Genomic DNA, 21,341 nt, shown 5'->3' with positions numbered 1-21,341 from the left:
GTATAAGCGGGGCCCTACTGTACTGTAAAGTAAATAAATAAATACAAGTTTATCCTATCAATAAATGTACAGTACAAAAGTTTTAAAGTTTTTTTTTGCACCACTGTAAAGGTGAACCATCGTAATGTACACTACAATACTTATACTACAGGATAAACAGCAACAATCCTTTTAAGCATTATCTATTTAGGTAAACTTTGTCTCAGGAATGGGAGGGGGGAAGAAGGGGAAGAGGAGAAGAGAGAAAGGGAGGGGTAGGGAAGGAAAGAAGGGAAAATGTATATAGACAAAAGAAATCGGGAGCAGTACTAACCCTCACAGTTTTTTTTTTTTTTTAACAAGTCGGCCGTCTCCCACCAAGGCAGGGTGACCCAAAAAGAAATAAAATCCCCAAAAAGAAAATACTTTCATCATTCAACATTTTCACCTCACTCACACATAATCACTGTTTTTGTAAAGGAGCTCAGACTACAACAGTTTAGAAGTGAAAATGTCATGTCTGAGGGCAATGTGTAGTGTAAAGATTATGCAGAGAATTTGTAGTTTAGAGATTAGGATGAGGTGAGGGGGTACTAAAGTATTATCCAGAGGGGTTGCTGAGGCGGTTTGGACAATTTAGGAAAGATGGAGCAAAATGGGATGACCTGGAAGGTGTATAAACTTGTAATGGAGGGGAAAGCAGAATAGGGGTAACCCTATGAGAGGTTGGAAAGAGGGGATAAAGGAGGTTCTGTATGTGAGCATGTTAGATAGGAATGGAGGCAAATGGTTTTTGGGACCTTACAAGCTGTTGGTATTAGAGCAAGGTAACATTTTGTGAAGGGATTAAGGGAATTGGTTAGCTGGACTTGATTCCTGGAGGTGGCAAGTACAGTACCTGTACTCTGAAGAAAGGGTGGGGATATACAGGTCTCCCTCGACATTCGCGTTTTCCATTTTCGTGGGCTTCGAACATTCGCGAATTCCCAGCCACCCGATCATATTTAAAATGTCATTACATGTTAGGAAGTGTGGCGGTGGCAGAGTTTGTTTGGAAACAGGACAAGATAGTCCTTCAATATGACACTAACATAAATTCTACGGCTAATTTTTTTTTTAACAAGTCGGCCGTCTCCCACTGAGGCTGGGTGACCCAAAAAGAAAGAAAATCCCCAAAAGGAAAATACTTTCATCATCATTCAACACTTTCACCTCACTCTCACACAATCACTGTTTTTGCAGAGGCGCTCAGAATACAACAGCTTAGAAGCATATACGTATAAAGATACACAACATATCACTCCAAACGTCCAATATCCCAAACCCCTCCTTTAAAGTGCAGGCATTGTACTTCCCATTTCCAGGATTCAAGTCCGGCTTATTTATCTATCATAATTCATCTAATGTGACATAACAAACAATATTAATAACATAGAAACATGACAAATACTCTAGAATGAATAAAATACATCATTAAGTATGTTACGAGTGTTGTTGTGTTGGTGTTGTTGGGTGTATAAGGGCCACTGAGACATAAGTCGTGCACAGTGGTGGTGGAGGCGGCAGAGACTAGAAACAGCAGTGTTCTCAGTCGCCCTATAGAACTCCAACAACATTGGAGGAGTTAGGTTTGTGCTGTCCTTTTTCTATCAATTAATAACTTAACTTACTTTCTACACTGTTAATGATATACTTTATCGCTGGCTGGCACTAGAGCCTTTATCGACTCATGGTGCTTTAGTATCATACATATCGTAGAATCACTGAATCAGTGAAGAAGGCATATTCTCCCCTCTCTCCTTCTCCTCCACTTTGGTACTCTGCTACGAGTTCTTTCTTGAATTCTCACCTTTACCAAAGGGCTGGCACTAGTACAATATTTTATGATGTTTTCATGTGTTTTATGATTGTTCATGGTTCAACAGGTTAAGGAAGCAGTATTGTTAGACTAAGTAAATGCTATTATTATATTTCTTCTTTCTTTCAACACACCGGTCGTATCCCACCGAGGCGGGGTGGCCCAAAAGGAAAAACAAAGTTTCTCCTTTTACATTTAGTAATATATACAGTAAGGCCCCGCTTTACGGCATTTCGCCTTATGGCGTTCCGCTAATACGGCGATCTCAAATTATGACCAAAATTTGCTATACGGCAAGCGGTCTTTCAAATACGGCGCCACCACCCGGTTTGTTTACATTTTCCGTGACCACATCTATTATGTCAGGAAACTTTCCAAAATTTCAAGCGTTTTAAAGTTACTGCATATTTTATATGTACTCTGATAATTATACTTATGTGTACCTGTACCTAAATATACTTACACACTGTGCTGGTGTGCAGGTACACATTAAAATCGCTAAGTCTCTCTCTAGTCATGACGCCAATAATCACTCTTGGGCACACTAAATGTCTTATTTTACATCAATATAGGTATTTTCATTAATCCATCTATGATATTTTCCTCAAAATTATATATGAAACCCATTACATAGCATATAAACATGATACACTCAGAATAAAAATTGATGTAAATATGGACAACCATACAACCATACGAATATGGTGCAACCATACAACCTGTTTTTGTAATACTCATTTGTGCTTGTTATCTGTTTACAATAATGTTTTACCACTGAATACTTCATTGCTTAGTTAATCTTAAGTTAATTTTAAGCCTGCCCGTAATGCTATGCATTCAAGTGGCTTTGGCATGCTGCATTTAACTGTATTCTTTTGTACTTCACTGTATCATGTTCAAATTAATAAATAAATAAATAAATAATAAATAAATAAATAAATAAATAAATATGAGATTTGTTTACAAAGCAGCTGTGTAGGTAGTGTCGGAAGAATTACGTTTTCTCTAGTCAAACACTGGGGGGTAACTGTAGAAAAATATTCTTTTTGTATGCCTTTACTCTTATGTATAGCAATTCATGACCCTTGTGGGTTTAGTGCTTTTTATAATAAATAATAATAATTATTATTATTAATAATAATATTATTATTATTATTATTATTATTACGTATTATTATTATTAACCCTTTCAGGGTCCGTCCCGTAGATCTACGGCTTTACGTTCAGGGTCCAAACCGTAGATCTACGTCATGAGCTCAGCTCACTCTGATAAACTGTGAGTGGTAAATTTGGGCCTAGATATGAGAGAATACATCTATGTGGTATGTGTGCACCACATAAAACAAATCCTGCAGCACACTGTGTATAATGAGAGGAAAAAAACTGAGACCGTGATTTTCGATTAAAACAGCGACTTTGCAGTGTTTTTTCTTATGTTTTTTATAGTTGTATTTGTGATTTCTTGGTCTCATTTGATAGAATGGAAGACATATTACAGAAATAGAGATAATTTTGATTGGTTTTAGCACTGGAAATGGCTTGAAACTGAGCTCAAAGTGGCGGAAATGTTAAATTTTTGCCGATGTTCAAGAGTAAACAAACGACCTCACACGTCTAATACATGCCAGCTGGTCGGTCTGATATACATTCATAAATGTGGTGATGATATTTATACAATTATTACAATATTGCATAACAGTAAATCTTCTATTTTTTGGTGTGAATAAAAATTCATTATGTGAATAAAAAATCAAAATGGAATTTATTTGTAAAGCCTCAAAACGTAACTAATGAACAGAGGAAATGTTAGTTTAGTGCCAGGAATACCTACATTGTTTATTCTGGATCCTATTTTGAAATTGGAATATTTTGAACTTTGTGTTAAATTGGCCAAATTACCAATTTCCGGTCACTTTATTTTGTAGTTGAAACAGTTGACTTGGCGATTTCTTGTGCTCAATCGATAGAATAGAAGTAATCCTAGTGAAATAGCTAAGAATTTGGTCGACTGGAATAATGTAATTGGCCTAAAATGGGAGTCAAAGTCGGCAAAATCGCCGATTCATAAATATCGCTGACACATCAAAATTCACGTGAGCATAATTTCGTCAATTTCCCATCAAATTTTGTACTTTTTGTTTTATTACATTCACAAAAAGATTCTCTACCATTTCATAAGAAAAAAATAAAAATTTTTTTTTTGAAAATTCTTGGACACTGGGGCACCACTTCAGATTTTGGCCTTGGACCCTGAAAGGGTTAATATTATTATCTTCATTCACTCTAAAAATTTTGTGTTGTTGTTTGTTTATTCTGAACTAACTTGTGCAACTTGTACACAATGTAATAGTATTTGTATTGTGAGGTAATTATTATTAAAATAAAAAAATATTGAGGTAAATGTTTTACAAACTCTTACAAATGGACGTGAATGAACTAAAAGTAGACACACATTAATACGCATTTATTTCGCCTGACCAAGTGATCGTCCACTACCTGTTCAGTTTGTGTTCTTACATTGCCTCAACTCTGTATCTCGTTCTCTCTCTCTCGTTTACTCTTTCGTTAACTAGTTGGCTCTCACTGACGATGGTGTCTAAGGTTAGCCGTAATAAAAAGAGAAGTCGTAAGCCTCTTGCTTTAAGTGCCAAGTTAGATGATGATGGTGTGCCATTCTGATTTTATTCAATAAACACCCTGCCACTCACCTCTCACACATTAATATTAATATTTTAAGGTAAGTAATAAGTGTACTCTGTGTGTATCTTACCTTTTATTGTGTTTTTAATGCCTATTTCTATTGCTAACTTAATATAAGCTAGTGTAAACTTGTTGTCTGGCATTTATTGCATATTTTATGTGTGCTCTGATAATAATACTTGTGGAGCTGTGTGGTAGCCGGGTGGAGGGACAACATTACGTTTTCTCTGCTCAGCCATCAGAGAAAACGTGTATGAATCTGCGTTTGGCCCAGCCACTCCCCTACTCCGCTTTTGTTTACAATTTTCGGCATGAATTATTCATTACTTCTACCTTCATTTATGATGGCATCTAAAGGTAGTTGCTAGAAATGATTAAATTCAGTGAACAAGGCATGTCGATGTTAATAATATGGCTCTGGGCCACAGTGTAGGTAGCCGGTAGGTGTAACCTAGGCGGGCTACACCTACCGGCTACCTACAATGACTTTATACAAATAAATACTACTCACCTCTCTTCCTATATTAAGACCACATATTTGAAGGTAAATAATGAGTGTACTGTATGTGCATTTTACCTCTCTGGGATGTTTTAAATATCGTATATTAAGTATGAGACGGGGAGCCAATGCTACCTACACCTGGGCTACCTGCACCCGACTTCCTACAAATAAGTACTACTCACCTCTCTCCCTACATTAAGATTACAAATACTTTAAGATAAGTAATGAATTTACTGTGACTGTATTTTACTTTGTGTGTTTTTAATGCCTAGTTTTATTACTAACTTAATATAATTTAGTGTAAACTTGTTGTCTGGCATTTATATGCATTTATAAATGGAAAAAATGGAGTTCTGCCTTCCGGCGATGTCTGCTTTCCAGCGACAGCCTGGAACCTAACCCGCTGTATAAGTGGGGCCCTACTGTACAGGAGAAGGGGTTACTAGCCCCTTGCTCCCGGCATTTTAGTCGCCTCTTACAACACACATGGCTTACGGAGGAAGAATTCTGTTCCACTTCCCCATGGAGGTAAGAGGAAATAAACAAGAACAAGAACTAGAAAGAAAATAGAAGAAAACCCAAAGGGGTGTGTATATATATGCTTGTACATGTATGTGTAGTGTGACCTAAGTGTAAGTAGAAGTGAACATTAAAATGGTATAAAATACCGACAGATTGTTAGGTAAGACACATATGCAACAGTTAGGTATCTTTATTTCGAAACGTTTCGCCTACACAGTAGGCTTCCTCAGTCGAGTACAGAAAAGTTGATAGAAGCAGAAGATACTTGAAGACGATGTAATCAGTCCATCACCCTTAAAGTTTTGAGGTGGTCAGTCCCTCAGTCTGGAGAAGAGCATTGTTCTGTTGTCTGAAACAATATGAAGTTGAAGTGACAGGATGGAGACTTATATAGTGCCAGGAGGTGAGACGTAGGTTGCTTTGGGAGGGCAGGTCCCTCTACAAGTGAGAACGGCTGGGTTTGAGAGGGACCTGCCCTCCCAAAGCAACCTACGTCTCACCTCCTGGCACTACATAAGTCTCCATCCTGTCACTTCAACTTCATATTGTTTCAGACAACGGAACAATGCTCTTCTCCAGACTGAGGGACTGACCACCTCAAAACTTTAAGGGTGATGGACTGATTACATCGTCTTCAAGTATCTTCTGCTTCTATCAACTTTTCTGTACTCGACTGAGGAAGCCTACTGTATAGGCGAAACGTTTCGAAATAAAGATACCTAACTGTTGCGTAAGTAGAAGTAGCCAGACATACCTGAAATCTTGCATGTGTATGAGACAGAAAAAAAAAAGACACCAGCAATCCTACCATCATGTAAAACAATTACAGGCTTCAGTTTTACACTCACCTGGCAGGACGGTAGTACCTCCCTGGGTGGTTGCTGTCTACCAACCTACTACCTTTAATTATTATATTTCCCTACAATATATTTGGGCACCAAACATTCATGATTTTTCAACATTCATGAGGTTCTTGATCCCCTAACCCTCACGAATGTGGAGGGAGACCTGTATGTAGTTTTGGAAGGGCATCTGAACTGTAGTAACTATGAGACTGGCAAGACTGTGACACAGTGAATGATGGATTTTTTTTTTTTGGGTCACCTTACCTTGGTGGGAGAGAGCCAGTGTGTTAAAAAAAAAATTAATTAACTGTTTTCATATAGAGAAAAGTTGGCAGTAGTAAGCAATATTTAACGTCTAATCCTATATCAACAGCTTTGAGAATACTCAATGATGCTGTTCGTGTATGTAGACTTTGTATATATGCAGCTACAGAGATTTTTGAGAAATGCAATTGGAAAACATCAAAAATTGAATATCACATAGAAAGGTCTTCAAAGTCTGTACTATTAAATTATGAATGCACTGTTTCAGTTACATTTACAAAAAATTGCACTGTATAAAGGAACTATATAAAAAAATCTTACTACTAATGTAACTTTCTCAAACCACTTCAATTACTAATGATCAAACATCCACAGAAGAATTTCTAATTAGTATAACTCTTCCAGTTTACATAAACCCAGGGTAACCCAATCTAAAATTTCAACTACTGTGTAATTCAAATACAGTCCACCTAAAACAAGTTACAATATCAACTTTCCCTGTTAGTCTATGTACATGTGTCCCACATAACTGCACTCACATTCCCTGGGTTGCTGCTGTTGCTCCTCTCTGGCAGACTTGTCATCCTCAGGCAAAACTTCCATAATGAACTTGGGCTGAGACTCTACAGCCACAACAGAGTTGTCATCACTCATAAAGTATGTGACCAGCGACGAGCGGACAATGTGAACGGCCCCAACGAAGGAGGAGTACACTGCATGAACCTGCATGATTGGACTCAGCAGATGTATTGAAGGACCCTCATCTACTTCCTGCAAAAATCACTGCTCATTATGCTCTATTTAACTACAACACAATGGATTTTTTTGGAAGAAAAAAAATAAAAAAAAAAAAAAAAAAAGATTCTTGTCTACCTTTCCACTGAGTTTACATATATTTATTGAAACAAAATCAGGGAAACAAAATTTCAAAAGCACCAAACAGCCACTACACAATTGTTAAGAGTCCGATATTTATCTAATTTCCATCTCTCCAACTGCATTTATATTACAGGTCGGCCATCACTAATCCAGCACACTACAGGTCCCAATGATGCCGGATTAGCAATGGCCGACCTGAACTGTCAATTTATCAAAGATTTGTTTAATATTTATTGCATCTACATACAAATAACACGCAATTAAGAGACTAAAACTCATAACAGCACTGCAGCACAACTTGGACCAAAACTAATTACTGGCCCAACTTGGACCAAAACTAATTACTGGCCCAACTTGGACCAAAATTAATTATTGGCCCAACTTGGACCAAAACTAATTAATGGCCCAACTTGGACCAAAACTAATTAATGGCCCAACTTGGACCAAAACTAATTAATGGCCCAACTTGGACCAAAACTAATTAATGGCCCAACTTGGACCAAAACTAATTAATGTTCCAAGCTGGACCAAAACATCGTATTAAGTTTCAGTCTCCCAAGTGCGGGTTATTTGTGTATTATTCTAATCATGGTATTGTGCCTTTTTATTCTATAACTGCATCTAAATTTTCTCTAAAGCAAGTATATTTTATGTTGCAAAGATACATTATTAAAATATATTTTTCAAACAAAATAGCATCTTGATACAACAAAAGGTGATGTGAAGGTGAGGTGAAGTTAGCTGGTGCAGACTCATCCCCAGATAATGATCCTCTTAACACTTTACCATGCAATTATTTCCTCACTTGCCATAATATTAAACTATCAATCAGTTTTGAAAAGTTGCTATACAATATTATGAAAAATCAATGACTAGTAAAAGATGAACTCTAGAATAGATATATTCAACTTCTGGGTTAGCAAGTTCATGAATTTCACCATTCAGGAACACTACAGGCATTTAACAAAAGCAGTGATAATGTGTGAGTGTGGTGAAAGTGTTGAATGATGATGAAAGTATTTTCTTTTTGGGGATTTTCTTTCTTTTTTGGGTCACTCTGCCTCGGTGGGAGATGGCCGACTTGTTGATATAGATATATATATATTTTTTTTTATTTTTTATTATTATCACACCAGCCGATTCCCACCAAGGCAGGGTGGCCCGAAAAAGAAAAACTTTCACCATCATTCACTCCATCACTGTCTTGCCAGAAGGGTGCTTTACACTACAGTTTTTAAACTGCAACATTAACACCCCTCCTCCAGAGTGCAGGCACTGTACTTCCCATCTCCAGGACTCAAGTCCGGCCTGCCGGTTTCCCTGAATCCCTTCATAAATGTTACTTTGCTCACACTCCAACAGCACGTCAAGTATTAAAAACCATTTGTCTCCATTCACTCCTATCAAACACGCTCACGCATGCCTGCTGGAAGTCCAAGCCCCTCGCACACAAAACCTCCTTTACCCCCTCCCTCCAACCCTTCCTAGGCCGACCCCTACCCCGCCTTCCTTCCACTACAGACTGATACACTCTTGAAGTCATTCTGTTTCGCTCCATTCTCTCTACATGTCCGAACCACCTCAACAACCCTTCCTCAGCCCTCTGGACAACAGTTTTGGTAATCCCGCACCTCCTCCTAACTTCCAAACTACGAATTCTCTGCATTATATTCACACCACACATTGCCCTCAGACATGACATCTCCACTGCCTCCAGCCTTCTCCTCGCTGCAACATTCATCACCCACGCTTCACACCCATATAAGAGCGTTGGTAAAACTATACTCTCATACATTCCCCTCTTTGCCTCCAAGGACAAAGTTCTTTGTCTCCACAGACTCCTAAGTGCACCACTCACTCTTTTTCCCTCATCAATTCTATGATTCACCTCATCTTTCATAGACCCATCCGCTGACACGTCCACTCCCAAATATCTGAATACGTTCACCTCCTCCATACTCTCTCCCTCCAATCTGATATTCAATCTTTCATCACCTAATCTTTTTGTTATCCTCATAACCTTACTCTTTCCTGTATTCACCTTTAATTTCCTTCTTTTGCACACCCTACCAAATTCATCCACCAATCTCTGCAACTTCTCTTCAGAATCTCCCAAGAGCACAGTGTCATCAGCAAAGAGCAGCTGTGACAACTCCCACTTTGTGTGTGATTCTTTATCTTTTAACTCCACGCCTCTTGCCAAGACCCTCGCATTTACTTCTCTTACAACCCCATCTATAAATATATTAAACAACCACGGTGACATCACACATCCTTGTCTAAGGCCTACTTTTACTGGGAAAAAATTTCCCTCTTTCCTACATACTCTAACTTGAGCCTCACTATCCTCGTAAAAACTCTTCACTGCTTTCAGTAACCTACCTCCTACACCATACACTTGCAACATCTGCCACATTGCCCCCCTATCCACCCTGTCATACGCCTTTTCCAAATCCATAAATGCCACAAACACCTCTTTAGCCTTATCTAAATACTGTTCACTTATATGTTTCACTGTAAACACCTGGTCCACACACCCCCTACCTTTCCTAAAGCCTCCTTGTTCATCTGCTATCCTATTCTCCGTCTTACTCTTAATTCTTTCAATTATAACTCTACCATACACTTTACCAGGTACACTCAACAGACTTATCCCCCTATAATTTTTGCACTCTCTTTTATCCCCTTTGCCTTTATACAAAGGAACTATGCATGCTCTCTGCCAATCCCTAGGTACCTTACCCTCGTCCATACATTTATTAAATAATTGCACCAACCACTCCAAAACTATATCCCCACCTGCTTTTAACATTTCTATCTTTATATATATATATATATATATATATATATATATAATATATTTATATATATATATATATATATATATATATATATATATATATATATATATATATATATATATATATATATATATATATATATATATATATATATATATATATATATATATATATATATATATATATATATATATATATATATATATATATATATATATATATATATATATATATATATATATATATATATATATATATATATATATATATATATATATATATATATATATATATATATATATATATATATATATATATATATATATATATATATATATATATATATATATATATATATATATATATATATACATATATATATACATATATATATATATATATATATACATATATATATATATATATACATATATATATATATATACATATATAGGAGCCTTTGAACCAAGTGAGAGAGTAATTGTGGTAGGGGACTTGAATGCTAAAGTAGGAGAAACTTTTAGAGAGGGTGTGGTAGGTAAGTTTGGGGTGCCAGGTGTAAATGATAATGGGAGCCCTTTGATTGAACTTTGTATAGAAAGGGGTTTAGTTATAGGTAATACATATTTTAAGAAAAAGAGGATAAATAAGTATACACGATATGATGTAGGGCGAAATGACAGTAGTTTGTTGGATTATGTATTGGTAGATAAAAGACTGTTGAGTAGACTTCAGGATGTACATGTTTATAGAGGGGCCACAGATATATCAGATCACTTTCTAGTTGTAGCTACACTGAGAGTAAAAGGTAGATGGGATACAAGGAGAATAGAAGCATCAGGGAAGAGAGAGGTGAAGGTTTATAAACTAAAAGAGGAGGCAGTTAGGGTAAGATATAAACAGCTATTGGAGGATAGATGGGCTAATGAGAGCATAGGCAATGGGGTCGAAGAGGTATGGGGTAGGTTTAAAAATGTAGTGTTAGAGTGTTCAGCAGAAGTTTGTGGTTACAGGAAAGTGGGTGCAGGAGGGAAGAGGAGCGATTGGTGGAATGATGATGTAAAGAGAGTAGTAAGGGAGAAAAAGTTAGCATATGAGAAGTTTTTACAAAGTAGAAGTGATGCAAGGAGGGAAGAGTATATGGAGAAAAAGAGAGAAGTTAAGAGAGTGGTGAAGCAATGTAAAAAGAGAGCAAATGAGAGAGTGGGTGAGATGTTATCAACAAATTTTGTTGAAAATAAGAAAAAGTTTTGGAGTGAGATTAACAAGTTAAGAAAGCCTAGAGAACAAATGGATTTGTCAGTTAAAAATAGGAGAGGAGAGTTATTAAATGGAGAGGTAGAGGTATTGGGAAGATGGAAGGAATATTTTGAGGAATTGTTAAATGTTGATGAAGATAGGGAAGCTGTGATTTCGTGTATAGGGCAAGGAGGAATAACATCTTGTAGGAGTGAGGAAGAGCCAGTTGTGAGTGTGGGGGAAGTTCGTGAGGCAGTAGGTAAAATGAAAGGGGGTAAGGCAGCCGGGATTGATGGGATAAAGATAGAAATGTTAAAAGCAGGTGGGGATATAGTTTTGGAGTGGTTGGTGCAATTATTTAATAAATGTATGGAAGAGGGTAAGGTACCTAGGGATTGGCAGAGAGCATGCATAGTTCCTTTGTATAAAGGGAAAGGGGATAAAAGAGAGTGCAAAAATTATAGGGGGATAAGTCTGTTGAGTGTACCTGGTAAAGTGTATGGTAGAGTTATAATTGAAAGAATTAAGAGTAAGACGGAGAATAGGATAGCAGATGAACAAGGAGGCTTTAGGAAAGGTAGGGGGTGTGTGGACCAGGTGTTTACAGTGAAACATATAAGTGAACAGTATTTAGATAAGGCTAAAGAGGTCTTTGTGGCATTTATGGATTTGGAAAAGGCGTATGACAGGGTGGATAGGGGGGCAATGTGGCAGATGTTGCAAGTGTATGGTGTAGGAGGTAGGTTACTGAAAGCAGTGAAGAGTTTTTACGAGGATAGTGAGGCTCAAGTTAGAGTATGTAGGAAAGAGGGAAATTTTTTCCCAGTAAAAGTAGGCCTTAGACAAGGATGTGTGATGTCACCGTGGTTGTTTAATATATTTATAGATGGGGTTGTAAGAGAAGTAAATGCGAGGGTCTTGGCAAGAGGCGTGGAGTTAAAAGATAAAGAATCACACACAAAGTGGGAGTTGTCACAGCTGCTCTTTGCCGATGACACTGTGCTCTTGGGAGATTCTGAAGAGAAGTTGCAGAGATTGGTGGATGAATTTGGTAGGGTGTGCAAAAGAAGAAAATTAAAGGTGAATACAGGAAAGAGTAAGGTTATGAGGATAACAAAAAGATTAGGTGATGAAAGATTGAATATCAGATTGGAGGGAGAGAGTATGGAGGAGGTGAACGTATTCAGATATTTGGGAGTGGACGTGTCAGCGGATGGGTCTATGAAAGATGAGGTGAATCATAGAATTGATGAGGGAAAAAGAGTGAGTGGTGCACTTAGGAGTCTGTGGAGACAAAGAACTTTGTCCTTGGAGGCAAAGAGGGGAATGTATGAGAGTATAGTTTTACCAACGCTCTTATATGGGTGTGAAGCGTGGGTGATGAATGTTGCAGCGAGGAGAAGGCTGGAGGCAGTGGAGATGTCATGTCTGAGGGCAATGTGTGGTGTGAATATAATGCAGAGAATTCGTAGTTTGGAAGTTAGGAGGAGGTGCGGGATTACCAAAACTGTTGTCCAGAGGGCTGAGGAAGGGTTGTTGAGGTGGTTCGGACATGTAGAGAGAATGGAGCGAAACAGAATGACTTCAAGAGTGTATCAGTCTGTAGTGGAAGGAAGGCGGGGTAGGGGTCGGCCTAGGAAGGGTTGGAGGGAGGGGGTAAAGGAGGTTTTGTGTGCGAGGGGCTTGGACTTCCAGCAGGCATGCGTGAGCGTGTTTGATAGGAGTGAATGGAGACAAATGGTTTTTAATACTTGACGTGCTGTTGGAGTGTGAGCAAAGTAACATTTATGAAGGGATTCAGGGAAACCGGCAGGCCGGACTTGAGTCCTGGAGATGGGAAGTACAGTGCCTGCACTCTGAAGGAGGGGTGTTAATGTTGCAGTTTAAAAACTGTAGTGTAAAGCACCCTTCTGGCAAGACAGTGATGGAGTGAATGATGGTGAAAGTTTTTCTTTTTCGGGCCACCCTGCCTTGGTGGGAATCGGCCGGTGTGATAATAAATAAATAATAATAATATATATATATATATATATATATATATATATATATATATATATATATATATATATATACATATATATATATATATATATATATATATATATATATATATATATATATGTATGTATGTATAGGTAGTAGGTTGGTAGACAGCAACCGCCCAGGGAGGTACTACCGTCCTGCCAAGTGAGTGTAAAACGAAAGCCTGTAATTGTTTTACATGATGGTAGGATTGCTGGTGTCCTTTTTTCTGTCTCATGAACATGCAAGATTTCAGGTACGTCTTGCTACTTCTACTTACACTTAGGTCACACTACACATACATGTACAAGCACATATATACACACCCCTCTGGGTTTTCTTCTATTTTCTTTCTAGTTCTTATTCTTGTTTATTTCCTCTTATCTCCATGGGGAAGTGGAACAGAATTCTTCCTCCGTAAGCCATGCGTGTTGTAAGAGGCAACTAAAATGCCGGGAGCAAGGGGCTAGTAACCTCTTCTCCTGTATATATTACTAAATGTAAAAGGAGAAACTTTCGTTTTTCCTTTTGGGCCACCCCGCCTCGGTGGGATACGGCCGGTGTGTTGAAAGAAAGAAAGATATATATATATATATATATATATATATATATATATATATATATATATATATATATATATATATATATATATATATATATATATATGTATGTATGTATAGGTAGTAGGTTGGTAGACAGCAACCGCCCAGGGAGGTACTACCGTCCTGCCAAGTGAGTGTAAAACGAAAGCCTGTAATTGTTTTACATGATGGTAGGATTGCTGGTGTCCTTTTTTCTGTCTCATGAACATGCAAGATTTCAGGTACGTCTTGCTACTTCTACTTACACTTAGGTCACACTACACATACATGTACAAGCACATATATACACACCCCTCTGGGTTTTCTTCTATTTTCTTTCTCGTTCTTATTCTTGTTTATTTCCTCTTATCTCCATGGGGAAGTGGAACAGAATTCTTCCTCCGTAAGCCATGCGTGTTGTAAGAGGCAACTAAAATGCCGGGAGCAAGGGGCTAGTAACCTCTTCTCCTGTATATATTACTAAATGTAAAAGGAGAAACTTTCGTTTTTCCTTTTGGGCCACCCCGCCTCGGTGGGATACGGCCGGTGTGTTGAAAGAAAGAAAGAATGTATGTATGTATATGTACATATATGTATATGTACATATATGTATATGTACATATATATGTACATGTACATATATATGTACATATACATATACATGTACATATACATATACATACATATACATATGTATGTATATGTATGTATGTACATGTTTATAGAGGGGCAACTGATATATCAGATCATTATTTAGTTGTAGCTACAGTTAGAGTAAGAGGTAGATGGGAAAAGAGGAAGGTGGCAACAACAAGTAAGAGGGAGGTGAAAGTGTATAAACTAAGGGAGGAGGAAGTTCGGGTGAGATATAAGCGACTATTGGCAGAAAGGTGGGCTAGTGCAAAGTTGAGTAGTGGGGGGGTTGAAGAGGGTTGGAATAGTTTTAAAAATGCAGTATTAGAATGTGGGGCAGAAGTTTGTGGTTATAGGAGGGTGGGGGCAGGAGGAAAGAGGAGTGATTGGTGGAATGATGAGGTAAAGGGTGTGATAAAAGAGAAAAAGGTAGCTTATGAGAGGTTTTTACAAAGCAGAAGTGTTATAAGAAGAGCAGAGTATATGGAGAGTAAAAGAAAGGTAAAGAGAGTGGTGAGAGAGTGCAAAAGGAGAGCAGATGATAGAGTGGGAGAGGCACTGTCAAGAAATTTTAATGAAAATAAGAAAAAATTTTGGAGTGAGTTAAACAAGTTAAGAAAGCCTAGGGAAAGTATGGATTTGTCAGTTAAAAACAGAGTAGGGGAGTTAGTAGATGGGGAGATGGAGGTATTAGGTAGATGGTGAGAATATTTTGAGGAACTTTAAATGTTAAGGAAGAAAGAGAGGCGGTAATTTCATGCACTGGTCAGGGAGGTATACCATCTTTTAGGAGTGAAGAAGAGCAGAATGTAAGTGTGGGGGAGGTACGTGAGGCATTACGTAGAATGAAAGGGGGTAAAGCAGCTGGAACTGATGGGATCATGACAGAAATGTTAAAAGCAGGGGGGGATATAGTGTTGGAGTGGTTGGTACTTTTGTTTAATAAATGTATGAAAGTGGGGAAGGTACCTAGGGATTGGCAGAGAGCATGTATAGTCCCTTTATATAAAGGGAAAGGGAACAAAAGAGACTGTAAAAATTATAGAGGAATAAGTTTACTGAGTATACCAGGAAAAGTATACGGTAGGGTTATAAATGAAAGAATTAGGGTTATAATTGAAAGAATTATAATTGAAAGATGAGGTGAATCATAGAATTGATGAGGGGAAAAGAGTGAGTGGTGCACTTAGGAGTCTGTGGAGACAAAGAACTTTGTCCTTGGAGGCAAAGAGGGGAATGTATGAGAGTATAGTTTTACCAACGCTCTTATATGGGTGTGAAGCATGGGTGATGAATGTTGCAGCGAGGAGAAGGCTGGAGGCAGTGGAGATGTCATGTCTGAGGGCAATGTGTGGTGTGAATATAATGCAGAGAATTCGTAGTTTGGAAGTTAGGAGGAGGTGTGGGATTACCAAAACTGTTGTCCAGAGGGCTGAGGAAGGGTTGTTGAGGTGGTTCGGACATGTAGAGAGAACAGAGCGAAACAGAATGACTTCAAGAGTGTATCAGTCTGTAGTGGAAGGAAGGCGGGGTAGGGGTTGGCCTAGGAAAGGTTGGAGAGAGGGGGTAAAGGAGGTTTTGTGTGCGAGGGGCTTGGACTTCCAGCAGGCATGTGTGAGCGTGTTTGATGGGAGTGAATGGAGACAAATGGTTTTTAATACTTGACGTGCTGTTGGAGTGTGAGCAAAGTAACATTTATGAAGGGGTTCAGGGAAACCGGCAGGCCGGACTTGAGTCCTGGAGATGGGAAGTACAGTGCCTGCACTCTGAAGGAGGGGTGTTAATGTTGCAGTTTAAAAACTGTAGTGTAAAGCACCCTTCTGGCAAGACAGTGATGGAGTGAATGATGGTGAAAGTTTTTCTTTTTCGGGCCACCCTGCCTTGGTGGGAATCGGCCAGTGTGATAATAATAATAAAAAAAAATTAGAGGTAAGACAGAATGTAGGATTGCAGATGAGCAAGGAGGTTTCACAGTGGGTAGGGGATGTGTAGATCAAGTGTTTACATTGAAACATATATGTGAACAGTATTTAGATAAAGGTAGGGAAGTTTTATTGCATTTATGGATTTAGAAAAGGCATATGATAGAGTGGATAGAGGAGCAATGTGGCAGATGTTGCAAGTATATGGAATAGGTGGTAAGTTATTAAATGCTGTAAAGAGTTTTTATGAGGATAGTGAGGCTCAGGTTAGGGTGTGTAGAAGAGAGGGAGACTACTTCCCGGTAAAAGTAGGTCTTAGACAGGGATGTGTAATGTCACCATGGTTGTTTAATATATTTATAGATGGGGTTGTAAAGGAAGTAAATGCTAGGGTGTTCGGGAGAGGGGTGGGATTAAATTTTGGGGAATCAAATTCAAAATGGGAATTGACACAGTTACTTTTTGCTGATGATACTGTGCTTATGGGAGATTCTAAAGAAAAATTGCAAAGGTTAGTGGATGAGTTTGGGAATGTGTGTACAGGTAGAAAGTTGAAAGTGAACATAGAAAAGAGTAAGGTAATGAGGGTATCAAATGATTTAGATAAAGAAAAATTGGATATCAAATTGGGGAGGAGGAGTATGGAAGAAGTGAATGTTTTCAGATACTTGGGAGTTGACGTGTCGGCAGATGGATTTATGAAGGATGAGGTTAATCATAGAATTGATGAGGGAAAAAAGGCGAGTGGTGCGTTGAGGTATATGTGGAGTCAAAAAATGTTATCTATGGAGGCAAAGAAGGGAATGTATGAAAGTATAGTAGTACCAACACTCTTATATGGGTGTGAAGCTTGGGTGGTAAATGCAGCAGCGAGGAGACGGTTGGAGGCAGTGGAGATGTCCTGTCTAAGGGCAATGTGTGGTGTAAATATTATGCAGAAAATTCGGAGTGTGGAAATTAGGAGAAGGTGTGGAGTTAATAAAAGCATTAGTCAGAGGGCAGAAGAGGGGTTGTTGAGGTGGTTTGGTCATTTAGAGAGAATGGATCAAAGTAGAATGACATGGAAAGCATATAAATCTATAGGGGAAGGAAAGAGGGGTAGGGGTCGTCCTCGAAAGGGTTGGAAAGAGGGGGTAAAGGAGGTTTTGTGGGTGAGGGGCTTGGACTTCCAGCAAGCGTGCATGAGCGTGTTAGATAGGAGTGAATGGAGACGAATGATACTTGGGACCTGACGATCTGTTGGAGTGTGAGCAGGGTAATATTTAGTGAAGGGATTGGTAGTAGGTTGGTAGACAGCAACCGCCCAGGGAGGTACTACCATCCTGCCAAGCGAGTGTAAAACGAAAGCCTGTAATTGTTTTACATGATGGTAGGATTGCTGGTGTCCTTTTTTCTGTCTCATGAACATGCAAGATTTCAGGTACGTCTTGCTACTTCTACTTACACTTAGGTCACACTACACATACATGTACAAGCACATATATACACACCCCTCTGGGTTTTCTTCTATTTTCTTTCTAGTTCTTATTCTTGTTTATTTCCTCTTATCTCCATGGGGAAGTGGAACAGAATTCTTCCTCCGTAAGCCATGCGTGTTGTAAGAGGCAACTAAAATGCCGGGAGCAAGGGGCTAGTAACCTCTTCTCCTGTATATATTACTAAATGTAAAAGGAGAAACTTTCGTTTTTCCTTTTGGGCCACCCCGCCTCGGTGGGATACGGCCGGTGTGTTGAAAGAAAGATTCAGGGAAACCGGTTATTTTCATATAGTCAGACTTGAGTCCTGGAAATGGGAAGTACAATGCCTGCACTTTAAAGGAGGGGTTTGGGATATTGGCAGTTTGGAGGGATATGTTGTGTATCTCTATACGTATATGCTTCTAAGCTGTTGTATTCTGAGCACCTCTGCAAAAGCAGTGATAATGTGTGAGTGTGGTGAAAGTGTTGAATGATGATGAAAGTATTTTCTTTTTGGGGATTTTCCTTCTTTTTTTTTTGGGTCACCCTGCCTCGGTGGGACACGACCGACTTGTTGAAAAAAAAAAAAAAAAAAAAAAAAAAAAAAAAAATATATATATATATATATATATATATATATATATATATATATATATATATATATATATATATATATATATATATATATATATATATATATATACATGTATATATATTATATATATATATATATATATAATTATATATATATTATATATATATATATACATGTATATATATTATATATATATATATATATAATTATATATATATATATATATATATATATATATATATATATATATATATATATATATATATATATATATATATATATATATATATATATATATATATATGTGTGTGTATATTTTTTTCTAGTATACCAGTCATATACAGAAGATGGGGGTTACTAACCCCTTGCTCCTGGCATTTTAGTCGCCTCTTACAACAAGCATGGCTAACGAAAAATTCTGTTCCACTTCCCCCTGAGATAAGCAGAAATAAACAAGAACAAGAACTAGGAAGAATATAGAAGAAAACACAGAAGGGTTTGTATATACAGCCTTACTTCACTTAGCAACGTACTCGTTTACCAACACCTCGGACTCAAGAAGGGCCCTCTGGCCAGTAATCATACCTAAATAATGTACACTACTGTATAAACATTTGAAAATATACCAGAAATGTTATAAATGGTGCAAAGGTGACATTAAAACAATATCAAAGATGGTTGACACAAACTCACTACCATTATAGTATGATCTTCACTTAGTGATGAATTCCTTTAACAATGTGGTCTTAGGAACGGATCTCCGTCATGAGGAGAGGCTGTATATACATGCTTGTACATGCATGTGTAGTGTGACCTAAGTGTAAGTAGAAGTAGCAAGATGTACCTAAAACCTTGCATGTTAGAAACAAGACACCAGCAATCCTACCATCACGTAAAAGAATTACAGGTTTCAGTTTTACACTCAGCAGGACGGTAGTACCTCCCTGGGCGGTTGCCTACTACCTAGTTAGCCAATCATATATGCTGGCAAATAAGTTGATGTTTTAAGCCGAGTATAAAAGTTGAAGATGAATGGCAAAGGTGACAATAAGGCCACTGCATATTACCGAAGGAGGTAACACCACTAGCCTAGTGATGGTAGTAACCTAAATAAGGCCACACCATATTACTGAAGGAGGGAGTAACACCACTAGCCTAGTGATGCTACATCTTACCAGTTTTATTTTTCTTGCCCAGACATTTTTAATGAAAAAATGTCACATTTTATTAAAAATAATACCTAAAACAACAAAAAAAAATTGAAAAAATTAAAGCTGGAGAAAATAAAATGCACTACTTACTAATATTCCCATAATGGCCCAGGTCAGTTCATTCAGACTCTTTGAACTTGATAGTCTGATGCAAGTGCTGCCTATTTTTTTTTTTTTTTTGGGGGGGGGGGGAATGAGGGGTGTACGAAGGATCAACCTATCAGGCAAATATAGACCCAAAACTGAATTAACACCTCAAAATTTCGAAGGTTTACTTGTATGCTGGCATATACTGTACATCAGCATAATTATACTCTACCTTATTCCTTGCAGCAAGAACTTTCAGCTCTTGGGAATTGCACCCAAATTTGCAGGCTGCTGTGTTTGGTGCAGTCTCATTGTAGGACTCTACACATGCTGCAACAGTAGTTAACAAATAAATTACAGTACCTATAAACTGTACTAAACATTACATATAACAAATTATTTGCATAATATAAAACAGTGTTGGAAAATGAGAGAGAACATTTACAACAGTGTAAATGGAGTAAGTAGAGAGTTACTTGAAATCTTTAGAAACAGATCAATCAGATTCATTACAGAATGTAGAACGAGAGCATCAGCTGCTTCTGGTAAAATTTATTTCTGAGAACGGTTCCAGTCCTGAGCAATTGTCAATGCTGACAAGACAGAGGTATACTGGAAGAATATGCCATCAATAACTCACATTAGCCAGAAAATTTTGCTCCTGATCTCAAGGCTACCAAAGATGGCTTCTGCTGCTGCATGCAACTGTAATATGTGAGTTCAATGGCAAACTTATTCTTATTTAACACAGACAATACCTATGCAGTAAAGGGTAAAGATAAAACCTGCTTGCCCATTTGGCAGTCTAACAAGACATGGATGATTTAGGTTCTGTTTCCTGAATGGTTTATGCATTATTTTATTTCAGCGTTTAGGTTGTACCTGGCCAGAAAGAACCTTGCATTCAAGGTCCTCCTTATTCTTGACAATTCTCATAGTCATACTCTGATCTTGCAGTCTAAGCACCCAAATATTGAGGCTGTGTTTTTACCACCAAATACATCATCTCTGATACAGCCATTGGATGAAGGGGTTAAGACAGTTAAGGGTCACTACGCACACACAAGATAATGGAAAAACAAACGAGAACAGCTCCAAGACTGGTGTGCCAGTTCTGGCACACCAGTCTTGGTGTCATGCCAAATCAATGATAAATGTAGACTGGGATCAAGAGACCCTTACCAGTATGAAGCAGCCCATCCCCCTCCTTGAAGAGTTAACTTCATGTAACACTGATTTTCAGG

The 21,341-nt window shown here is 37.9% G+C and overlaps 1 protein-coding gene across 1 annotated transcript in view; it reads right to left on the bottom strand.

The window, feature by feature from the left end:
• LOC128697142 (transmembrane protein 59) overlaps positions 1 to 21,341 on the bottom strand; it is a 38,825-nt gene that overhangs the window by 9,305 nt on the left and 8,179 nt on the right. Inside the window, exons 3-4 of the mRNA XM_070104233.1 lie at positions 20,330 to 20,427; positions 7,210 to 7,441 (exon numbers count right to left, since the gene is read on the bottom strand). Coding sequence (XP_069960334.1) covers positions 7,210 to 7,441; positions 20,330 to 20,427 — 330 coding nt within the window. The remainder of the gene's footprint in view (positions 1 to 7,209; positions 7,442 to 20,329; positions 20,428 to 21,341) is intronic.

This window comes from Cherax quadricarinatus, chromosome 89 (assembly GCF_038502225.1).
Source record: "Cherax quadricarinatus isolate ZL_2023a chromosome 89, ASM3850222v1, whole genome shotgun sequence".
NCBI lineage: Eukaryota > Metazoa > Arthropoda > Malacostraca > Decapoda > Parastacidae > Cherax > Cherax quadricarinatus.
The sequence above is the reverse complement of the archived record's forward strand: the minus strand, read 5'-3'. Positions and strand labels throughout refer to the sequence as shown.